Consider the following 23,756-nt stretch of genomic DNA (forward strand, 5'->3'; position numbering starts at 1 on the left):
TAGAACATCTACAATCTGCATTCCAGATTGCTGCTGCTTGCCAGCAGTTGCTAGTATTAATTCAGACCACTCATTTTCTGTACAATGTGGGCACTTGCTGAATCTTAGAGTAGTTGAAAGAAATGCATTGCAAATCACTTCTCTTCATGAGCTATAGCAGACCAATGGGAGAGGCTCCTTGACTGTCAGACACAAACCCAAACCTGTCTCCTTTCCTCCCTCCCTCCTGCAGAGCGGATGAGGGCAGCCAGCCCAACCCCTACTTCGGACAGAAGTATCTTGGAGTAAGCAAGGGTGGCACTCTCGAGATCCATGGAAAGAAAAAGCTGTCCTGGACTTTCCTAAACAAAACTCTTCATCCTGGTGGCATGGAAGAAGGCGGATATTACTTTGAAAGGAGCTGGGGCCATCGGGGTGTCATTGTCCATGTTATCAACCCAAAGACGGGAGCTGTTGTCCATTCGGATCGGTGAGTGACTTTTCAACTGTCTGGATGTGAGGATTGCTGGGAACAGGGTGGGGGCAGCATCTCAGCAAGCTCAGAAACACACATTCAAATTGCTATTGATGAATACATCAATATATGCATGTATATACAGTTCTTTCTAGATCAGTAATCTCCAACACCAAAGAGTGATTAGTGTTACTACCTTACTACTCTGTCAACTGGAGTTTAACCAATTCAACTTACCAGAAACCCCTAATATGCCCAGTTAGACATGTTCTTGAGCAATGGGATAGTAACGTTACTGAAAACAATACAAAAGAGTAATTTCCTTATAGCCCTTGCTTTTCATAAAGTTGTGACACTCAAGTAGATGCTTTTGGGTGCTTTGATCACTTCAGGTTTGATACCTACCGAGCAAAGGAGGAAAGCATCCGGCTTGCCCAGTACTTGGGCAGAGTTGCTCATGGCATGATCCTGTCGGTGGCAGTGAACGATGAAGGATCCAGAAACTTGGACGACTCGGCCAGGAAAGCAATGACCAAACTGGGCAGCAAGCATTTCCTCCACCTTGGGTTTAGGTATGTGCCAGTCCTGCCAGTTCTCCCAGCACAGAGGCTTTATTATGCTCCTGAGATGTCCAAATAATTCCAGTCTCTCAAAGGCACAAAGTTCTTTCACATGGGGGAAAAAAAAAAAAAAGGAAGAAAGAAAAAAGAAACAGCTCAATGTGAAGTTTTAGCAGTTAATTAGATAGTTTAAGATGCACTCATTGTCTATATTGGGTATTTTTATTAGCAGATTGAGGAACAGCATATGATTCACATTTTTTAAAAAAAGATGTTTTTCTGAGGTAATATTTCCACAAGTTATTTCTTCCCATTTATTTTCAAGCCATCCCCAAAAGATTTAAGAAGCAGATCTACACACACACAGTGGATTGGAAGGGCTGAGCATTAAGGAGGGTGGAATAATAGCCAGGTAGCCCTGGCTAACTGCATACAGGCAGACACACAGCATATTCTTCAGCTTGTCTGACACATATTCAAGGACTTGTGCAGCACAGAAATTTAGCAAGCAGTTATTTATGCTGTGGACTGTAAATACTTCTGTGGCCAATACAGGGTCTGTGTTGGCACACACACTGTTGAGAATGTTTGCAATTTACCCAGCTGTAGCCATTATATTTTTTGTGTTTATCTCAATTTATGTAGGTTTTGGTTGTTTTGTTTTATTGTTATTTATTTAGAGGGTCAGTGCAGAACAAGGAAAAAAAACAATAATCTGCCTTATAGGGAGAAATGATTCAACACAGCAGTCTAGGGGAACAGAGAGGTGTCAGCTGGGAGTAAGTTTTGGGGTGCTTGATAAAGAGGTTGTGTCAAATATCTGCACAGGGACTCCTGTGCACCAGATAGTGCATTTCAAAAAATCAACTAAGGCTGCAGAAATAGTTTCCAAACCCAGGCTGTCTCTATCAGTGTAATGCTTGCTCTCAAATACCCAGACTCCATACTAAAGCCCAGCAGCCTGCTGGATTTCTTTTCAAAGACCAAAATTAGGGAAACAGAAAGAGATTTTTGAACCTTATACTTTTTTTTTTTACTTTTTTTTTTTTCCCCCAATTGTGCAACAGGAAGAAATTGATGGGTTTGGCATATGTTTATAGAGGTAAATTGCAGTTGATGTTTTTATGCTGCTGTGGTGTTTCAATGCTAGTTTCTCACTTCTTTGCCATAAATGTCTATAATGGAAATACCATACAAATTCATCCATTGAAGTGTGACTTCTAACACTGCTATTTTTTGCAGTCAAAAAGCTAATCCTTGTAATGTCATTACCTGAAATACCACAATATATATATTTTTTATATATATAAATAATAAGGTCATTGTTGGTACCATAATGTGGTAGTAGTTGGTAAATACTGTCTCCCACCAGCATACCAGTATGTGGTAAAATATCTGCATCGTGATGCATTATTTAAAAGATGATGTATATAGGAGTGTTCAGTTCAGTTCATCAGGTTTCAAAAAAATAAATGTCTGGATGGCAGCTGGGACCAGGTTTGCAGAGGCAGTTAGGAAGCAGAGTGGAAGATGAGCAGCTTTGGCAGATGAATCCAAGCTTTTTCCTTTATGCAAATGAAACTTCCACTTCACTTTAGCATGACAGGATTTAGACATATAGGTTTACTTTTCAGAGACACCTATAATCATGAATAAAGATATATATACCTGACAGGTGCTTCTAGGAATTTTTTGGAAGATCTTAAAAAAAAAAATTGATGAGAGAATTACAGACACAGGTACACACTTTAACCTATACAACAAAAGAAGGCTCTGGCAGAGGAGAGTGGATGGATTTTTCAATCCTGCACAGTCTCACTGCCCAGCTCCCCGGGTTTGCTGCCTGGTCCTGCTACATGCTGGTTGTCAGATCTTTTTGGTTCCTTGCCAAGGGCTGGGACTGACTGTGGCCATCCCCAAGACAATAACAGTGTAAGTCCTAGGCAGTAATTTGGCTTAGGAAATTTCCATTTCACATTTTGTGAGGTGTCACTTGAGTCAGGCTATTCAGCCCTGGTCTGAGTTGTTTTCTGACTGGAGTGGTGGTGGAGGTTATATGGGCAAATTCCTGTCTATCTCCAGTCAGTTCAAATTCAGCCAGATTGTAAAGTTGTGCAACTCCCCCTTGCTGTAGCAGAGCTAATGAGCAATGATGATTTATCCAAAAATGTTTCTGTGCTCCTGGCATCTCTTTCAGTTGCCTATTTACTGAGTCCAGAACATCAGAATGAAAGGAAAATCTTGCATTCCTCCTCTATTGTTGTCCTTCTGAAAAATGAGTTTACTCTTTAAGTGTGAGGTTTGGTTTTGTTTTCCTCTCCCCCCAACCCTGTTCTACTAATAAATTAAAAGAAAGCCTTTATGCACTTGATGACATAATTGTTCTCTTTGGCTTCCCACCCGAATATCACTGGTTTGGCTCTGGACTTACTGGCCCTTTCATTTCATATAGCCCAAACAGATTGCATGTGTCCTTGTGTGTCAGGGTTGAATGACTTTAAAACTATTTTTAGTGATAAAATAACTGGGAGAAACAAGTCTTTTAACACATGATGTTGAGCCAGACCTTTAGTTGCAGAACTAGACAGCTGCTTATTCTTTAGATTATTTTTGAGATTATTTTTTTGGCCATCATCTTTTTGGTCACTTGTTTCCAACTTTTTGACCAAAAAAATTAAAATAATTAGAAAAATTGTCCATCTTGCCTGCTGAGTGATAACATGTTCTTCCTGTCCCCATCCCCCTCCTCTCCCTGGATGGAGATCACAGCCCAGCAGTGCCTTGGGCAGTTGGCGCACAGGCGCGTTTTCCAGCTGGAGCATCTGGCTGGCTGGCAGGCTCCTGAAGCCCTTGTCCTGGAGCTTCCATGGGGCCTGTTTTGTGCTCTGGATGAGGACACGATGTTGGGGCTGCATCCCCTTGAGGAGCTGTGTCCCCTTGAGGAGCCGTGTCCCCATGAGAAGCCATGTCCGGAGTGTGGATGGGGCCTCGGGGCGGCACCAGCGCTGCCCTGGAGCCACCTCCTGCCAACCCCACAGCCCTGGGCTGGGAAGCCCAGCAAATCCCAGCTCACGCCATGGTGATGTGTGGTGGTTTTCGTGCCTTTCTGTCAGTGTCTGTATCTGCTTTCTTCTGAAGTCCCAGGTTAATAACTTCTCTTATGCCAGCAGATGGCAAAGGTAGGGTGACCTGAGAGACTCGAGGCTGAATGTCAACACAATTGAAATAATAGAATTATAGAATATCTTGGGTTAGAAGAGAACTCTAACAGTCATCTAGTCCAACCCTCCTACAATAAGTAGAGACAACCCCAACTAGAACACACTGCTCAGAGCCCCACTAAGCCTGACCTTGAATGGCTCTGGGGATGGGGTCTCCACCACCTCTCTAGACAACCCATTCCAGTCCTCCACCACCCTTGTATTAAAAAACTTCTTCCTAATGTCCAACCTAAATCTACTCTTTTCTTGCTTAAAACCATTACCCCTTGTCCAATCATTACATGCCCTTGTGAACAGCTCTTCCCCAGCCTTCTTATACGTCCCTTTCAGGTATTGGAAGGTTGCTATAAGGTAGGTATCATTGGGTATTTATACCTATAGTGACGTGATTTAATCTATGGGACAGTTTGCTAAATTCAGGGTAGAGGTAACCATCTCCCTACCACCCTAATATCATATTTGTTATTCTGTTAGTGATTAAGAGCGGATTTGCTTGAACTTCTGTTTGGAAGATAAAACTCCCTCCTGACCCCCCTAATCTCATTTGCCTCCAAGGTTAGGAGGCACTTTAATCTCTGTCTCCATTGCTTACTCATCCATGTGGTTATTCTCCAGTGATGCTGAGAGCTATTGAACCAACTCAACCACTAACCAGCGGGTAGTAATGAACTTACTTCTGATGTAGGATCAGATTTGAGCAGACAATTCAGACTCATAAAACTTTATCCCTGTTCAATGTTCAAAATAAGGAAAGTAGATATCCAGAGACTATCTAGCATTTTTTATTACCCTCTCCCAGCCAGTTTGTCTATCACAAATTCTCATGGGTCATTCCAAAGACAAGGTTTCAGTGTAAGATAAATTTATTTAAACTGAAGGGGTGCACTTCTTTCCTCCCCACCCCCCCCTTATTTACTGCACATGGTTGTGCACACACACAAACAAAAGAAAGACTTTAAGGGCTTCCTAAGGAGTTGCAAGTGTCTTATTGGTATGTCACACACAAGCCTCTTTAACACTAATTTAAATGAGAAATACACTTTAGGAGTGTTATAGGAGTGTATTACGTGGAGATTTGTCTTTGAACTCCCTTCACTTTGGATCTATTTATTAAGGAAATATTGAGTGTTTAGATATTTTTAATTTTAACCAAGTCACCTGTCACACTAATCAGACTGCTCTGAGTGTGATGCCCCTGAGGAAAACAAGAACACTAGGCCCCAAAAATAAGCATCTCATACGTGACATAACTTGATCATTTCTCATTTTCATTTTCCAGGCACCCATGGAGTTTTATTACCATTAAAGGAAATCCCTCCTCTTCTGTTGAAGACCACATTGAATATCAAGGTAAGTCATGCACATAATGCTGTCTTGATGTTATCACTGGAAATTATTGGAGTTACAGCTGAGATTAATTTGGTCAATGACATTTTCACTCCACGCTGCATTAGATGGAAGCTGTGAGCAATTGTGTATGTTGCTTCTTCCAATTAATGCAGCTGAAGCAGCTGGGTGGGATGTAACCTACATTATCCAAACTCAAACTTTACACCAGTGTAAAGCCATGGAATTCCACTCAGACACTGCCTCACTTAGGCACAAAGCTATGAAACAAACCCAGTTCACACCAGCTGAAATTTTAATCAGTGTATCCTGTATTGGTACCCTCAAATAGTCCTGCAAAACCATTTTCTTTCAAGCTGAAGACTTTTGAGTCTGTGTCTTTTCATGACATTTTTAAGAGCAGTGAACAGCATGGCTTGCTACAACATCAAATAAAAATAGCAATATATTACAAATCATTGGGTTTTTTACCCTGTCTTGATTTTTGAAGATTTTTCCTCCTGATTGTCCAAGCAGTTATAAAAGTGTCTGAAGTCTCATTCCAAGATCAGTACATTTTTCTAGAAAAAGCTGTGCAGGCCTAATTCTTGATAATGTATCCAAAATGTGGAAAACTACACATGGACCATTACCTTTCAAGTTCTGCCTTCTATCAGTTGCATTGAGTGATTTTACCAGTGTTTGTTTTTTACAGGTCACAAAGGGTCAGCGGTGGCCAAAGTATTCAAACTATTCAAAGCTGAGAACGGGGAACATTTTAATGTCTCTTCGACTAGTGAGTGGGTTCAAGGTAAATGTCTGTGTCCTTTTAACTCCGTGGTAGACATTTGACAAACAGGGTGAATCATCCTTATTATTGCAATACTTTTCCATTTGGGAAGAGTGGATTTGTTAGCTGCTATTTACATTGCTGCGAACTCAAGTAGACAACACACACGGATTCTTTCCCCAATTGTCTCCAGAACTCTCTGAACAACTAGGATCCTTTTTCCTTTACTGCACGGGGTATGAAATTCCAGCTCTTATGATCTAAGGGATCACACACAACCTCTTACTTCTCTTGACTGTATAGTCACCATGTACATGTCTCACACAACATACAGTAACTGGCCATGACTTGATCTGAAGATCAGAGGAGGCAGCTAAGAAGAAAACAGTTCCAAAATCCATACCTATTAATAATGCTCATGCTGCACACTCCAATCATGTAGCTTTTAATAACTCTGCTTTCCCTTGGCTGGTTACACTCTGCAGCATCATTATAAGCATCTGACAGACTGGCAGGAAGGGGCAGGAATCAGATCATCAGGAAAGAAACTTGTGAATGATAGCTGAGATCATATTATGCTTAGTGCATTTTTGCTGCATTCATTAAGCTTGACTTTTAAATGACTTCTCTTGTTTGCACTTGTCTCCAGATGTAGAATGGACAGAGTGGTTTCAGAAGCCTGGTAAAGCAAGATCTAAGGACATGGAGAAGCTTTCTGACTTCAAAGCTGCTCATCCTGATAAAATCTGTAGGCAACCCATTGACATCCAGGTAGGTTAGCTTTCTGCTCACTTTAGAGGGGCAAGTCCTCTTTGGCACTGAACTCCAAAACAATTGTGTTTGTCAGTAATTTCCTGTCTAAATAAAAGACACTGATTATTTTACTGCTCTAATACATAATCAACAAGATCTGGTATCCAGTCTTGTATAATTCTGGGACAAAATTCTATAGAACTGAGCTCCTTTCAGTAAATTCTGGCTTCTGGCATGAAAAGGAGCACAGATGGGGTCATGGACAGCACAGATGCTATCATGAAATATGTGGCTCCCTGCTGGAAGATTAAGAGGAAAAAAAACCAGAAAATTTCAAAGTTTTTAAATGGTCCCAGAATAGACCCCTCCAAAAAAATTAATCACAAAGGGTAATGGGATGGTAAAACTACCAGCTGTAGTATGTTGGAAAAAATCTTGGTGAGCTTGCAGCCATTTTTCAGAATCTATTGGTTTTTTTCTCTGTGAAAAGAAATTTGAATTCTGTTTGGGGTTAAACATTATAATCATACCATCAGGCCAGCATGATGAGGAGAAATCACACACCTTTTCTGAGACTGCAAAAGCCTCTCTAAGAACAACAAAATAAGCATATGTTCACCATATATTTTTTTATGTCTGCCTGGTAAAATGACTATGGAAGCAGCAAAGGACAATAAAATACTTCATATCTGTGGGAGGCTGAACCAAGGTTCCTGGTTACTCTGAACCAGTGGAGCTGTCACAAGAATGTGGCTATTGAAGTAAATGGGAATGTTGACAGCATGAGTGAAAGTTTCCAGGGCTAGATGTTATGAAGAATCTCCTCTTGAACAGAAAGGAAAAAACTGCCTTATAATTTTCTGCCATTTCTTAGCAAACCCCTGTTCATCTCTGCTTCCGCACACATGTACGAGAAGTGACAGGTTAGTTCAAAACAGAGGTCAGATGTTTTTTATGATGCAGCCCCTTTAGCATGTGTATTAAAAGAGAAACAAGGAAGATATTCTTCTGTTCAAGAAACAAACCTTTTTTTGCTCCTCTGGTCAATGATAGTCTTGTTTGGGTTTTTTTTTCCATGTATATTAAAAGTGAGGCAATATTTTTTTCAGCTTATCCTGCAGATGTTGGGGCAAATCCTCAGGTAGTGTAATCTGCTGGTGCTCGTTGCCTTCATAAAGTTACACTGATTTATACCAGCTGACCTGCTGCAGCTCTGCTACACACAAAAAACCTGAAGATATGATGACAATAACAGGAGTGCAGCACAGCCAGAGGCACATTCCTGCAGCTGACGGTGCTAATCCTGTACATGGCATTAATAGGGAAGGTCTGCCTGAGTGAGAGGATCAGGATCAGACCCTTCACTGGAAGACAGCTTATCTTCTGGTGCCTTGGGAAAACGCACGTGTTCTTTGGATTGCCCAATGCCATGCATCACGTTTTTGTGAAAGGGTCAAGAGAACTGCAGGCTGTAGAGGTGGACTGTGAAATTTAACATGACCCTGAAGGGTGACACTGCTTCAGCAGGTACACAGGAGAGGCCACGTATCACACTGCTTCTTGGTATGATGCAGCCTTTTTTTCTCAAGGCAGCTCTACAGGCTCTGCACTTGTATGTGAGACAAGGCCCCCTCTTCTCGTTCCTTTTGAAGCAATGGGTAATGAAACAGCTTCTTTTATTTTTTGCTTAAAGGGACTGATCTGTGCAAGAAAGAAATAAGACCTCCAACTCTTTCTTCTGCAACTCTTTCTTCTATGGCCAGATACAGTCTGGCCATAAGCAGTGATATGAGTGCAAGCAACAAGCTTGAAACCATGAGTTCATTTGGGTACAAGCATCTGCGTTCCATGTTCTCATCTGGCCTCAAACCAATGGCAGGAGAAAATCTAGGGCACCAAGGCAGATGTTAGTGAAGCTCAGAATACTCCTCCCAGAACAGCACATGGTCTTAATATAGATTCAGGAGATACGCGTGCACTGAACAATCATCTGTGCAGCTTGTGGATAAAATAGCTGTGTCTGAGCACCAGCTGCAGTGGTGGCTGGGTAAGACACATAACAGTCACCATGTTTTGTTACACAAGTGTTGTGCAGTGCCCAAAGCAAAGCAACAGCCTCTTCTGATGGCATTGGTGAAATTTCTTCTCCTCAAGGTATTGCATATTTTATGTTTCTATTCTCATTCCAGGCAATGACACTGGATGGAGCTAATTTAACAACAGAGGTTTTCTACAAGGGTGGCCATGATTACAGGTTCCTGTGCCACGGGAAGGACCAGACGGGCGAGGGCTGCCAGAACTACAGAGTACGGTTCCTGTGTGGCAGATCTGGTATGTGCCCAGTGCTGGAAAACCAGACCAGGGAACAGCAGAAACACTGTTGTTCGGTGACTGTCTCTTGTTTGGTGCAAGAGCAACTGGAGCCATTTCTCAAGCTAAAACATTGGCAGGGCTCTTGACATGAACACAGATAAAATGACTGAAGATTTATTTCAGGAAAAAATTCCTGAGCTCTAACAGAGGCAACAGGGCGGTGCCTCAAAAACCCAGCAAGCTTATGGCAAATACCAGGCAAGTCCCTTCCCATAAATATCTTGTCTTTTGCTGAAGCATTCTGGGATGAGGTCGGATTAGTCAATCAGGGAGCGCGAATACAACAGGTTTTGAAAGTAATCCTGTGTTTTGTAGCTATTCATTTCAACACTGCTGTCCCTAACCTTGTCATTAGACAAGGTCAGTAGGATTCTTCAGTGCTCAGCTGGCGGGAAAAGAAGGGTGGAAAATGGTTGTTTTGCTGGAAAAAACTGTAATTATGCTAAAGACCACTTGGCTGCTGTAAATAACAGTGCCCAGTACCCACAAGTGCTGCTGCTAAGTGGGTGTGGTGAAAATGAGCCACTCAGAGATACTTTTAAATTTAGTTCTGGGGTTAGTGGAAAATCCACCTGCCTGCAACTAAAGGAAAACAATTTCTTGTTTGCTCACTTTCCAAGCCACAGCCAGTAAAAAGCGTGTTTGGAAGACTTAACTGTTTTTTGATGCATGAGGAAATAATATTTTGGTGCCATCCCAGGCAAAGGGAAAAAAAAAAAAAAAAAAAGGCAGGCATTTTCTGATAAGATGAACAGATTTATCTACCCTTCCATTTTGGCTTTTCAGTGAAACCAAAGCTTACAGTAACCATTGACACCAACGTGAACAGCACGATCCTGAACCTGGTGGATGACGTGAGCTCGTGGAAACCCGGAGACAGGCTTGTGGTTGCAAGCACTGACTACTCCATGTACCAGGCAGAGGAGTTCCAAGTACTGCCATGCAGAACCTGCAGACCCACGCAGGTCAAGGTAGCAGGTAAGGTGCTTCATCTTACCAGGCTGTTGATGCAGTACACAAATTTTATCATTTGCACTGAGGCAACTCCAGTAAGAGTTGCAAAAATTTGGAAGACACCTGAATTTGATGGCTAATTTTCAGATACTTTTGGGAAACTTACACTCCTCATTCTTGAAAGCCATCTCAGCTGCTTCTGGTTCCTTTCTGCCTTCCCTTTTCAAAATGGACTCAATTATTTTTTGGTCCCCAAGCATGCTATTGAATTGATATATTCTTTTAAGAGAAACAAGTGCAGGTGATGTGTGTGAAATGTTCAGTTATACATAACCGTGTTTGAAACCATATCCCTTCCTGGAAAGCAGGAGATGAGCACAGCTGGTGAGAAGAGTGAGCTCAGGCAGGGGCAGACTGTGAGAGGCTGTGAGGCTATGAAGTAATGTGCAGCTGGCCCTCTTCCTAAAACAGTTATATTTAACAAGAGCTGTAATCTTACATTTTAGAAATACTGTTTTGTACGACTGGAAGCTACTGTTTCTCTTTCACTGTGTCTCTAGACAGCATTGCTTAGAGGTGATGCATTAACCAAACATTTCTGGCATCACGTGGCCAGCCAGTTGTCCTGATCCCCAGCCCCAGGGGAGATGGAGCCAGCAGAGTGCTGCCAGTGTTAGTCTGAGCAGCAGGAGCAGGAACCTCTGCAGAGCCACAGCATTTTTCCCTGGAGGATGCCTAGCTCAAATCCAGAACAAATTGCTTTTGATGAGAAGACATTGCAGTCCAATGATTGTGAAGTGGCCTTCAGATACTAAATCCAATTAAGTAGCATAATCACGATGAGCTGTCACTGATTACACAGACTATTAATCATATGAGCATAAAAGTGAAATCCAGAGTGGGGGATTTGCATCTCCACCTTAGTCTGGGAAGTGGTCTTTTCCTTCAAGAGCAAGACCTTGGCACACTGGGAAGCGGCACATGGAAATGCCCCGTTCACTGTGAATAGGTGAAGAACTTTTACTTGCTGTACTTTGCAAGGGCAAAAGTTATTTTACAGTATGAAAGTTGTGGATAAAAGTTGAACTATAAAGCTGTAACAGCTGAGGCCATGTTTGAAAGGCAGCATCTGCCTGGAAGTAAATAATGTTACATTATCTTTTGTCTTTCACACTGGCAATCGCTCTGGGCAGAGATTTTGTCTGCATTTACAGTAAGATCTTTCTCAGAAACCATGAGGGCTCTTGGAACATCCAATGCACCAGGGAGTTTGCTCAGTTCTGTGAAATTAACTGCTTCACCATTGTCTCTGACGCAACATCTTCTGGAAGGTACCAATGCTCTTCCTTTGGCAACTGCCTCCCCACAGAGCTCTAGCCATTCATGGTTAGATGGCCCGAAAGACACGTTCCTCAAGCCAAGAAAAACGTTATTCACAGTTTGAATGTATCATAGTCTTATGACTTAAAATGACTAGTGCTTTCAAAGACAACACACGTCCAAGTTGAATATTTTTCTTGAGAAACTTTTGAGCTATTGGAAAAACTGTTCCAGACTAGTATGATACAAGTCACATCATGAAGATGGTCTTGGAAGGTCATCAGTAAAAATAAAGATGACAAAGGAATATTTCTCTTAGGCTTCCCATAATCTAATGGCTCTGTGAAATTAATGTAATTATATTTGTCTTCTACAACAATGACAACTGAATTTGTTGAAGGAAGTTAATAGAGGGTTAAAAGCAACAAAAAAAATTCATGTGAATTTCAAGTGAAGAAGCACTGGAAACACTTGTTAAAGTAATTGTGCTCTTGTTCTCCGATTACTCTTTAGGAGAATGAAGACATTCCTTTTATTACCACAAACGACATGAACACCAGGGCCAAAGTCTGCCCTTACTTATATCCAGGCAACTCCATTGACGTCAATAGGATTTCACTGATTATATAAATCAAGGCGAAATCTGGTCCAGTAATAAAAATCACATCCAATGTTCTTGTAACAAGAGCACATTCACACTAGAAAATAAAATAATTTGCCTGATTCTAAGTTCAGTCTAGAGGAAGCAAAACTTTGGAAGGCTGAGGTCTCCCCTGTCTTTTGGAGCCAGGAGGTCCCTGAGCTGCTCTGTGCCTGGCCATGGTGTAACTTCATCATTGCCCTGTGCCATGACATGCAATTATGCAGAATAAAGAGCTCTAATGAGCTGGGGGGTGGGTGTTTTAATGTGTCCTCCCCTCCACGATGCCTGCAGCTCCCTGCAGCCTGCACAGCTCTGCCTGTGCCTTCCCTGCCCTGTCAGCTTGGCAGCATTACCAAGGTGGTGGGTTTCAAGATGTGCTTGTCACTGGAGGAGGCAAACACCACTGGCTGGCACTGAAACCTGTCTGTGCGTGGGCACGTGAGTGTGACTCTTCCATGATCAGGCACTGACTTTGCTGAAACTTGTTTGGATTCAATTAACTACCTGTGAGACTTTCAGCCCACTGGTAACTAGGGCTTTATTTGTCCCAAAGACTCCAACACTGTGAGAGGACAGGACAACACAGAAAGAGCAAGCACACAAAACCAGCTGACAAGCAATGAGGCTGGTCTCCAGCCTTCTGCACAGCCTGCACAGCAGCATTAGGCTCTTAATTGCGTGCAGAAGATGTTAATCATAAATGTCTGCCTCCTTTCACAATGTGAGATACTCAAGATTGCTTTGCTTCTTCTGAGAAAAGACTTCCACACAGATATATTTCTGTGCAGGGTCTTGAAAGGATGTCATTTGTAATAAGTGGAATGGCCTCATTTTTCTCAAGCAGCTGAGAACTCCAGAAGTCTGCACTTTGAAAGAAAAATGATAAAACTGTTCCTACCCATGATGGTTTATTTCTCTTTCAATGTATCTTTTTTTCCTTTTCATTTTATTTTTAAACAAAACCTAAATGTCAGGTCTGAACTACTTAAGAGTCTCTTTGTTTAAATAAAGGCAGAAACCCTCTGCTATGTGAACAGAGAGTTTGGTGTGGTAGCCACTTGGCATACCACAGTGTAATTATTATTGATGCTCTCATCGTTTGGTAATATTTTAATAGAGATGGTTTAGCATATTGTGCCAAATAAGTCAAACTCATTAGTTAGCTCATGCCCTCTTTATATTTGATACTGCCTGCTGAAAACTCATACTTGTCTTTTCTTGCTAAGAATGAATTGATTAGAGGCTGGTCTTCTGAACAACTTAAGAGAGTTAATACTCAGTTCCCATCAGGTTTTAGTAGGATTTATATGTTTAACTGTGGACTTCTGCAAAGCTCAGCGTAGAAAGCAAGGGAAGGCACACACGTGCTGGTCTTGTGCACTCCTTTATTGGAGCAGTTGCACTAATGTCAGAACTGCTGCTCCCATGAGTAGCTGTGGTTTGCATGAGGACTCAGCTCTGCAGGTCCTGCTCTTGCTCAGTCCCTCCCTTAAATGAGACTTTTTTCTCCTCTTGCTTCCTTTGTTTAATTTTTTTTCAGTTGTCATTTTTGTGCCTAGATTATTTTCTCTGTGGGAACAGATTAAAGCTGTTTGATCTTCCAACTTCACAAGGTCTGGGGAGGGACAACGGTACAGGGCCGAGGGAGGAAGGAAGGAAGGAAGGGTTGTGTTGCCATGATAGAATTGGATAGTAGGAAAGATCAAGTATTTTGTCTAGTTTCTCTGGGAAATAAGTCTTATCTGCATCTTGGTTGCCCTGTATGAAGTTACTACCAATGCTGATAAGTTTCAGCATGGGACAAAAATGATGAAATGCTCTTTTGTGCTCCTATATGCTCTTGATAAAGCATGAAAAAACTATTTGTGCCCAGCATAATTACTCCAATTATCCCACATACTGGTGAATCATGATTACAAGCAGACATGTCTTAAATCCTGCTTATTGGGTTGCAAATACTACAGAGATAGGGAGTTTACTGTGATCTTGTTCATGCAGGGAACTTTGAATTAAAATGTAAATACATAACTGTCTAGCAGCTTCACAGGCTGTGTCAGCATTCATCTTAAGCTCTAAGGTTGGGAGAAGTTACTTTGCTATCAAAATTCAGAAACTTCTAGAGATTTAGGGGTTTCTGTTGAGGACTTGGCATCATTCTGGCTGGAACTTGCTAGAAGCTGTTTTTTTAAGACAACCCTGGTGTTTGAGGGCTGGGCAGGAAACTGTCTGAAATGGTCCTTTCTAACAGTCCTTCAGAGCTTTCTCCTGCCTTTGGGCATTGCCTTAGTAGCAAACTTAAAAGAATCATAGTTGAATTTATGCAGCGTTTCAGAAGGGCTGAGTTTGAGCCTGATTTAAGTAGGGATTTAATCTGTTTGTCCACTAGACCTGCCTAGTTTTCCCATTCCAGCTGCAAGAACTTTTATGTCAAGTTAAGGAGCAGGAAAACTAGGTCAGAGAGGGCAAACCTTGCATTTACAGAAGTGTGTCAGTAGATGGCTGAGTAGCTGCTGCAGGGAGTGGGCATGAGATGGGACAGAAGTGGGCTTAGGACAGCATCATCCTGCCACTGGGATAAAACACTGAGGCCTTGCAAGGACCCCTCAGTGCTCAGTTAGAGCTTGCATGAGCAGATGCACTGCCCTCAGTCCACATCAATCCTCCTGTCACACCTATCTGCGCCAGTGGGATCCATGCATTTCAGCCTTGAAACCAAGCAGCTATGGAGGCTTTGATCCAACACAGCATTGAGGTACACACCTAATACTATCCATGTGAGCTCAAGGCTCTTCCCTCTCCTACAACAGAGGGTGGATTTCCAGCCTTTGCCAGATACCATGCAGGAACCTGAAAGAGAAAAGGGATAAAAGGCTATAATAGGATGAGTTATCCGGCAGGAATCCATTACAAGAAGGCTTTGTTACCTCTAACTCCTTATATAGTTTCATCCTTTCTGCTGTATGTCTTTTTACTGGAAACTTAATTTTCTATGTAGAAGTTATGAATTCATTAAGACATGGTGTTGTAGTGCGTGACTCAGGAGGCTGGTCAGCTCACCCAAGCCATGCTGCGTTGCATTACAGGCTTGTGGCTTGCAAGTGCAATGGCAAACCCCTTTGAGATAATTCAGAATAATGAGGATTTGACAGGATGCCTCAGTGAACATTTGTTGGTTATTAAATATAAGCAATAGGGGCATTACCACCGGTGATGACAAATGTTTGGCAACAATACTAAATCTGACAGAGCCCTGGGTTGGCATCTACAATGACTTGCAGTGATTTTAAAGATGCCCTGAAGGATTCACTGTCTCTGGACTATGTGGGTTGAACAGACAAGTTTGTGCTTAGCATTTCCTTAAAAAACTCTTGTTTAAAAAACATTAAAAGACTATGAGTGAGAAGGTCTCAGCTAGAGAGCCCAAAGGAGAACAAAAGACCAGTTAGAGAATAAAAAAAAATAAATCCATGAGCATCTTAGCTCCACTTTATCTTCACCAAACCCAGACCTTCAAGTGCCTGTTTCACTTCTGAAAAGGATTTACAGTTTGGGTCATTTAGAGCCATGGCATTTAGGAATGCACAAGTGTTTTCAGAGACATCTGTGTAACTTGCCAGTGCCAAGCACCCTGCCACATCTGTAGCAGCTGAAATAGTTTTAAAATCCCACCCTTCCTATGTCTGATAAGGCCTGAGTCCTAGGTTTTATGGTCGGGTGCAAGTATGGCAGGTTTTCCCGGAGCTTGTACAGTTTGGAGGGAGTCTGCTTTGAATCTTTGAATTGCTATGTTGACATAAGTATGTCCTTGATTAGTGGGTCATCTGTTTATCTTAATGCAGACTTTCTTTTAATAATTACCTTGTCCTTACCATCAACTGGTGACTTTAATAGTCACTGTCTTGAGTAATAAGCATGGAGAGGTGCTCATATGTTGCTGAATCAAGACTTCTATGAGGCAAGCCCACACATTAAAGAAGTTGTTCCCTGTAAATTTACATTTTGCTAACTGGAGGCACTGATATGACAAGTAGAACAGCAAACCCAGGGCAGTTTTCCTAGTCCATGACACAGGCCTTTAGTGGAAAGACATAATCCGTGTCACTGCAAGGCTTTGTTTGGTTTAGATTATAACACAGCACAAGCCTGGCTGGCTGGCAAGGCAACATCTGTCTGTGAGGGATGCAGCAAGACCAAGCCCAAAGGAGGGGATGGAAAATCAGTGACCCCTGAGTTTGTTAGCAGCTGGGCAACCACAGGCATCAGCTGTGATGCTGAAGCAGCAGACACATTCCTCCCACGTTCACTGCAGAGTGTTGCCTTTCTTAGTATCAAAACATTTCAGTGCTGGTTTGAAGAGCCCTGGCATGGGTTTGCCCACAGTCAGTGCCCAGGGTCTCAGATATCAGAGCTGCTCCCTGGGAAGGCTCCACGTGCTGGCTGCAGCAGCAGCCAAATCTGCAGCTCTGCGGAGTGAGACACTTCTATCCACACATGAACTCCCTGAACTCAGCATGGAGTTTTGTTGTTTTGTTGTCTTTTTTTTCATGCCCATCACTACATACACCCTAGCAACTCTCTGGAAGTTCCACACATCTATAAATGCCCATTGTGGTGCTCCTAGCCCCTTGGGAAGTGCCTGGCACTGCTTTCCAGCAGACATTTACAGCACCTGAGGGTTCCCGTGCCAGGGTTTGTCTCTTGTGAGGTCTTTCAGGGGCACAGGTTCCTATTGCCATGGAGATCTTGAATTTCTGGCTACCTCAAGGAGAGATTTGTTTTTCAAAACTCTGTTAAAGGACCTATTATTCAAAATCCGCTTTTACATTGGAAAGGAATTTCTTTCCCTCTCTCCTTTTATCTCCAGAAAGTCAAGTCAGCAAAAACACAAAGTGAAAAACATGCACCCAAGAAGCTATATTTAGAAACTGGTTAGTCCGTATTTAACATTCCTGTCAGTGCTTACATTATTTTGCATGTCTGGACTGGTGTTAAATTAAATTAAAGACATGCAAGCATGACATTTATTATTCTAGAGCTCAGCACATGAATAACAAAACTGCCGATCTAATTTCACTGCTGCAAATCCTGGAGATGTGGCTTGAAATAGGATGTTCTTATGATTATCTGAAGTTCTTCCTGCACTTCAGTAAATCAAGAAAAGGTCAGCTCCGGGGGAAGCGGAAAAATAACAGCTTAAAACCAGTTTCATAATGAGAGGCTGTGTTGCTTAGCAGAGTCACCTGAAGATCTCACACGGTGTCCTCGCGTGGAGGACACTCACTGCAGGGGCTTTTTTAATGCATGTGAATAAGGGAAGTGAAGCTGTTCTATGGACAGACTGGGTCTGGTTTTGGCCACACACCTGGTCAGGCTTGCTGGCTTCAGGGCAACATCACAGGAAAGCCCAGGGAGGCAGCTGCAAGCGTGGGTGAGGTGCCAAGGAGAGGGCACATGTGGCAGTGTGACCCCAGTCTTGGAGCAAGGCAGAACACTCACCCTTCCCAAATCCCAGTGTTACCATCGGGTTACACTGCTCCCGGTTCCTGGAGAAAGAGGGAGTGAATGATGTTTGCTTTTCTTCATTATAAAGTCAAAGCATCACATTTTGGTTAAAAACAAGACTGTTTCAATGTTCAAAATCCTCCCCGCAACTTGGCACCTCTGCTTAAGCATAAAGTGCTTCGCAGCCACAGCCAGGCCTCAGGCTTGCCATTTGTTTCTAATTACTGCTTTGAATGATTCCATTGAAATTAAATACATGCAAGTGTAGCATTCCTTAAAGTTCAGTGTTTACTTAAAGAGTTTATTACTTATTTTTACTGGAATAATACAAAATGTAGTCAGTAAGATGAGCCTTTTCCCAACTGCATTCTCTGCAGAAAGCTGCGGAAGGAAGGAGGGAGTATGAATATGTTTGAATGAAATTACAGCAAAAAGATTATTTTGCTTTCTAGATATCCTCACTGTCTGGACCTCACTCCTTTCTGGTCAGGCCAGGGGGGGATTTCTGTGCTTTAACCTCTCCACGAAGCCAGGTGTGTGTGTGGAGTAGGTTATAGGCAACCTGGCTTGGCAGAGGTAGATGCTGCTTGGGGTAGATGGAAGATTCCATTGACTCTGACCACACCAGAGCAGAGGGAAGTGTTGGGAGACAGTTTGAGACATGTGGGCAGATCTAAAATTGAGAGGTTTGGGAGGGCAGGCAGTAGGAGGTTTTTCAGCCCTCAAGCTGGATTAAGGGTTGCAATCACCCCAAGCCACAGTTTTACAAGGCTTTCTGCCTGGTCCTCTCCTTGCTTAGAGGAACAGCCGTGGCATTAGCAGGATCAGACTGTGATCACCTGTGAGTAGTGCCGTGGGATCTGAGCAGCTCTTAGTCTCACCATAGGAAGTGCTGTGCTAACCTTGGGGATTTAGACTTTTTAGTAGCTACACAATCAATTTTCTTTGCATTGGATATTCAGATGTGGCTGATTGTAATCCAGAATAAAAAGATCTCAAATTCTTGCAGTCCCTTTTCAAGGTAGGAAATGTGTTTTGTCGGACAGACTGTTGGTTTAACTCCCTGCTAAATGAAGCAGGGAGTTAAAGACCAAAAATCCCACTTCCTTTATTGCAAATATCTCAGCAAGACCTTAGGTGACACCTGTGCTCCAGCCTTCCCTCCTTTGAGGAGTCAGCCAACAGTTTTTGCTGACTCAATTACTCCTTTCATTATCCCGCCAGTCCCACCACAGGAAGCACAAGGGGAAACCAGCAGCATTGGCAGAGTAACCCTGAAACTGGATCTTGTTCCTTTAGGGAAAGCAACGTACCTCCACGTTGGTGAGGTCGTGGACGGTGTCGACATGCGAGCAGAAGTGGGGCTGCTGAGCCACAACATCGTGGTGATGGGAGAGATGGAGGAGCAGTGCTATGAGTATGGCAGCAAGTTGTGCTCCTTCTTTGATTTCGACACCTTTGGGGGACACATCAAAGTAAGTCTGGTGCCCTCTCCTTGCCCTTTCCTCTCCCCAGCCTTGTCTTCACATACCAAGCAAGCCAGGAGAAAAGGAGGAATCCCTGGTGTCAGCCACTGAGCAAACAGCAGCTCCCCACAGGGCAGCAGATCCACCCTGCTGCTGCTGCCTGTCCCTTGGCTTTGAAGTGCACCTCACACCCTGCAGATGTTGCTCAGCCAGCCAGGCTGGTGCTCAACCCATCCAAGATATAGTCTCAACATCCTAATTCCAGTTTTCTGCAGATTCTGGTGGTGTTCAGCCCTGGAAGTTTGATTTGAGCCCAGCTGACTCAAACTCATGGAAAACATTAAATGCAAGTGGTTTTCCTTCTAAAATTAAATCAGATGTGGCTATGGCACCAGTGGTGAGATCAAAGAGCAACTTTGACCCTCTTATCCACCCTGACTCCTCTTCCCTCACATCCATACACTCCCTTCCACATAGTAAATCTCTCTAGCAGATATGGTACAACTTTTCCTATCCCTGTCCTCCCCCCTCCTTGCCCTCAACAGTCTTATAATACTTAACTGATGCTCTGTTGTTCTCCAGATTGGTCTTCATTTTAAGGCTACCCATATTGAAGGTCTAGAATTGAAATACATGGGCCAGCAGACGATGGGACATTACCCAATTCACTTCCATATGGCTGGAGATGTGGATGAGAGAGGAGGCTACAAACCCCCAACATACGTGAAGGATGTCTCCATCCATCATACTTTCTCCCGATGTGTCACAGTCCATGGATCCAATGGTCTACTGGTAAGAAGCCCCAGTGTCCAAGTGGCTACCTTAGAGATCAAGGCACCAGTCAAAAGATTTCCTCATAGCATGAATGTAGCTTAATTATGGCAGAGTGATGTGTTTTCTTGTTAGAGCTATTATCTGACTTCATCCTCCCTTCTGTTCATGTATTCCAGGCATATTTCTTTGAATCATGAAATGGTTTGGGTTGGAAGGGACCTTAAAGATCATATAGTTCCAAATCCCCTGCATGGGCAGTGACACTTCCCATTAGACCAGGTTGCTCCAAACCTCATCCAACCTGGCCTTGAACTTCAACCTGCATTAAAAAGTGAGAGGCCAATGTGGCCCTGTAGGCTGTGGTGACTCAGAGCAGACAGAGATTTTGTCTGTGTGCATCCATGTCTGCAGACCAGCCCTTCTCTAATGAGTAGTTGGATCTATAGGTAGAGAACTTGATATTTAAAGAGGATAATCAGAAGGTTTAAATGTGCTTCATCCTTCTTGTAATAAAGGTTTGTGTTTGCAATGCCATTCACAACATTAAACACTGACAGAGATCTGATTTGTCAGAGCTGCCCTCCAAAACAAGAAACCCTTTAGGATAAACCTATAAAATGACCTAAGCTTGGCAGACAAGTTGCAGCACACCAGAGATAGTAAGAACACATTTATTTTCTCCCCAGATTTAGGGGTGCCTTCTTCTTTGGGGTAAGGATGTCAAGGGAAAACAGCATTACCTCACTGAGCATCCTGGAGCTTGGCATGTAGCCCCAAAAGGCTTCCCTCCCTCTTACCCACCTCTGATGGCTTCTTCTTACCCATAGTTAGGAAAAGTGCAGAAACCTATCCCAAAAACAGAGTTGCTAAAAATGTGAAAGAAACATCAGGTTTGACTAGACAACTTTTCTCCATGTATCACCTCAAATACGAAGACTTAAAATGACAAGACTTCTGTAGGCAAAGGACTCCCACCCATTCAGTGAGACTGCAGTGTATTCCAAAAAGAAAAAGAGTGTATCAGAGCCGTAAGTGGAGCACTTGTACAGTCAAGAGCCCTGCTGCCACATATAACAGAATTTTAAGGGAAGACACATCCTTGACAGTTGTAATCTGGATGGTCATTGTGCATAGGGGCTCCTATCCATTCCACTGTTCTGAAGTCACCCTAGCATCTCATAGGAGAAGCCTGTAAAGAATCTGTTTTCCTTAACTGCTTTGAGGAACATGATTTGCTGTCAACACCTAGCTAAGACATTATTTTTTACCTTTACTTGCTGATGAATGTTTCCTCCTTTACTGACTCCAGCACACAGAGGGCTTCATCTTCCAGTCTTCTGTTTGGCAGGACTGCAGGCTGCAGCCTCTCAAAGTGGCAAGGTTGGAGCCACAGGCATAATTAACATGCACAGAGGTTGAAGAGAGGGCATTGAAATTGCAGCTCCAGAAGCAGAGCAGCTTTTATCTGCTATTTATGAATCTGAGGGATTGGTTTTGAACTCTGTCCTTCTAAGTTTCTGACACAACCTAAAAATATGGATTCTTAAGAAAAAAAGACATTCTACTATATAAATTATATAAGGCATTTAGGGTCATATGGCATCTTCCCAATTCGAAGTAGCCAGTCCAGGGGCTCAGAGTGCAGTTCATGTGCAGAGTGGAAGGGCAACATTGTGGGATTCATTTGTCCCACCATCATGAGCTGTGACCAGTAGCATAATAAACACATCTTCTGGCTGCATGGATGTTGCTCTGCTGTTGCTGAGCTGCAGATCAGCTAAAGCCCTGCTTCTGCATCTAATTTCAGATCCATTTTGGGGCCACATACTCAGGGCCTGGCATTTTTTGTGTTGGTCAGACAGATGGGTTTCTATAGAACATTTGGAAATAGTTCTCTCTCTTGTGCTTTCTCCAAGTGACAACTGTGCCTTGGGGACCCATGACATCGGGATCCATAAGCTCAGGCTTTTCCAGCCAAAATGGCCTGATGAAATGTAGGCAAGCTGATGAAAGCAGCTTGATTCTCTTGCTCTTACTCACCAGCCACAATTCCCTGAGTTACTGCCCTTTGCCTCCAGGACAAGGCACCCAGGAGAAATCTTAAAATTTAGGACGTAAAATCTGAAACTTTCAGCAAGAATTTAATCCCTATTGATAACCATTTATTGAAATGTGTGAATATTAAACTCTACTCAGTACTTTACCTTATTTTTCATTTTGACCATATAATTTTTGCTGACAGCTGAAAAGAAAGCCTCAGTGACAGAAAGCAGTCTGACTGAGTTTGTTCAGTGATGTGACACATTCCAAAGGTTGCATCATTTGAGTGTTGTTTCATTCCTCTGTGATAGACATCTGCAGTCAGTAGGTCTATGCCTTGATTCATCAGGTGATCCCACCACAATCTCCTCATCTGCTTTCCAACTCTATTTTCCTTCCTTTACTCTTCCTTCTGCCTCAGATACATTCAGACTCACAGGTCTCTGATGATTACAATAGTTACTCTGTACATTTCCTAGTTGCCTGTTATCTTCTTTCTTGGGCAACACTACCTGTTCCTACATGCATCAACACCATTTGTGCAAACAGTGATGAGCTCCATCTTTCCCCAGGTAACATTCATTCCCTCTGAGATCAGGTCAATTCAAAGCACACTGCTGAGGGGAAATCTGCCTGGATGATGTCCACAAACCACTCTTTGGAAACAGCCACACAAAAAATCTAGCTGGGCTATTAAACCTCAGCAAAACACAACATTTAATGATGTCCTTACCATTAAGCCATTGATTTCAGAATGTCTAATTGCATGATGATGATTGAGTATGTGTGCAAATGCTTTAACAAATGAGAGAGAGGCATCAGTTGTTTTTAACTATTATTAAAGCAGGCTGGTAATTTACATAAAGGTTTCTCTACTTGCTTTGCAATTGCTTTTCCCATGTCACTTCAGAGATACTCATACTGAAAGCACTGGGAGAAAAGAGTGTCCAGTCATTCCTGATGACAGAAATATTTTTCTGTGGGTCTATCCAGTGTGCTCAAAGTCACTGTCTCAGCATTAGCTCACCTCCAGCAAAGGGCTATTCTGCACTTGTCTACAAATTCACATTCACCAGGAGGCAAAGAGACTACTGGAAACAAATCTGTAGAAATTCTTTTCTCACAATAATTATTGTTTGACAATGCAAAAATTACCCAATGTTTTCTTTAATATATTGGCCATAAACCCACCTAGTTACGCCACTGTAATGCCAGGGTTGAAACTTCGCTCTGATTCCCACTGTCTCTACTGGATCCCAGTGTGCAAGCTAAAATAGAAACAGCCACTGGGGAGGGAAATTAAGTGGAGGTCAATAAACTGTCTGGCAGAATCCAGGGCAGAGCTGCACTTCATGGAATAAGAGATTGTGCTCTAGCTGCTTCAGTGGTATCTGCTTTTACTAATCCAGCTATTATGTACTACACAGCAATTGTTTTACCATTATGGCATTATCTGGCCATAAATTACTCATAGTTAAGCAACATTATGGACTGTTAGGAACATTCTAACCAAATAAAGAAAATAAATCAATTGAAAAAGTGATTTTGGAACAAGCATCTTGTTTGCTATCCAGGCATTC

The 23,756-nt window shown here is 42.6% G+C and overlaps 1 protein-coding gene across 2 annotated transcripts in view; it reads left to right on the forward strand.

Moving 5' to 3' along the window:
- CEMIP (cell migration inducing protein, hyaluronan binding) overlaps positions 1-23,756 on the forward strand; it is a 53,909-nt gene that overhangs the window by 4,732 nt on the left and 25,421 nt on the right. For both annotated transcript variants that reach the window (XM_010004055.1, XM_010004056.1), the window contains exons 4-12: positions 233-469; positions 847-1,026; positions 5,515-5,585; positions 6,277-6,372; positions 7,001-7,122; positions 9,294-9,435; positions 10,264-10,455; positions 19,196-19,371; positions 19,945-20,154. In XM_010004055.1, coding sequence (XP_010002357.1) covers positions 233-469; positions 847-1,026; positions 5,515-5,585; positions 6,277-6,372; positions 7,001-7,122; positions 9,294-9,435; positions 10,264-10,455; positions 19,196-19,371; positions 19,945-20,154 — 1,426 coding nt within the window. The remainder of the gene's footprint in view (positions 1-232; positions 470-846; positions 1,027-5,514; positions 5,586-6,276; positions 6,373-7,000; positions 7,123-9,293; positions 9,436-10,263; positions 10,456-19,195; positions 19,372-19,944; positions 20,155-23,756) is intronic.

Source organism: Chaetura pelagica, unplaced genomic scaffold, assembly GCF_000747805.2.
Source record: "Chaetura pelagica isolate M959 unplaced genomic scaffold, ChaPel_1.0 scaffold428, whole genome shotgun sequence".
Taxonomy (NCBI): Eukaryota; Metazoa; Chordata; class Aves; order Apodiformes; family Apodidae; genus Chaetura; species Chaetura pelagica.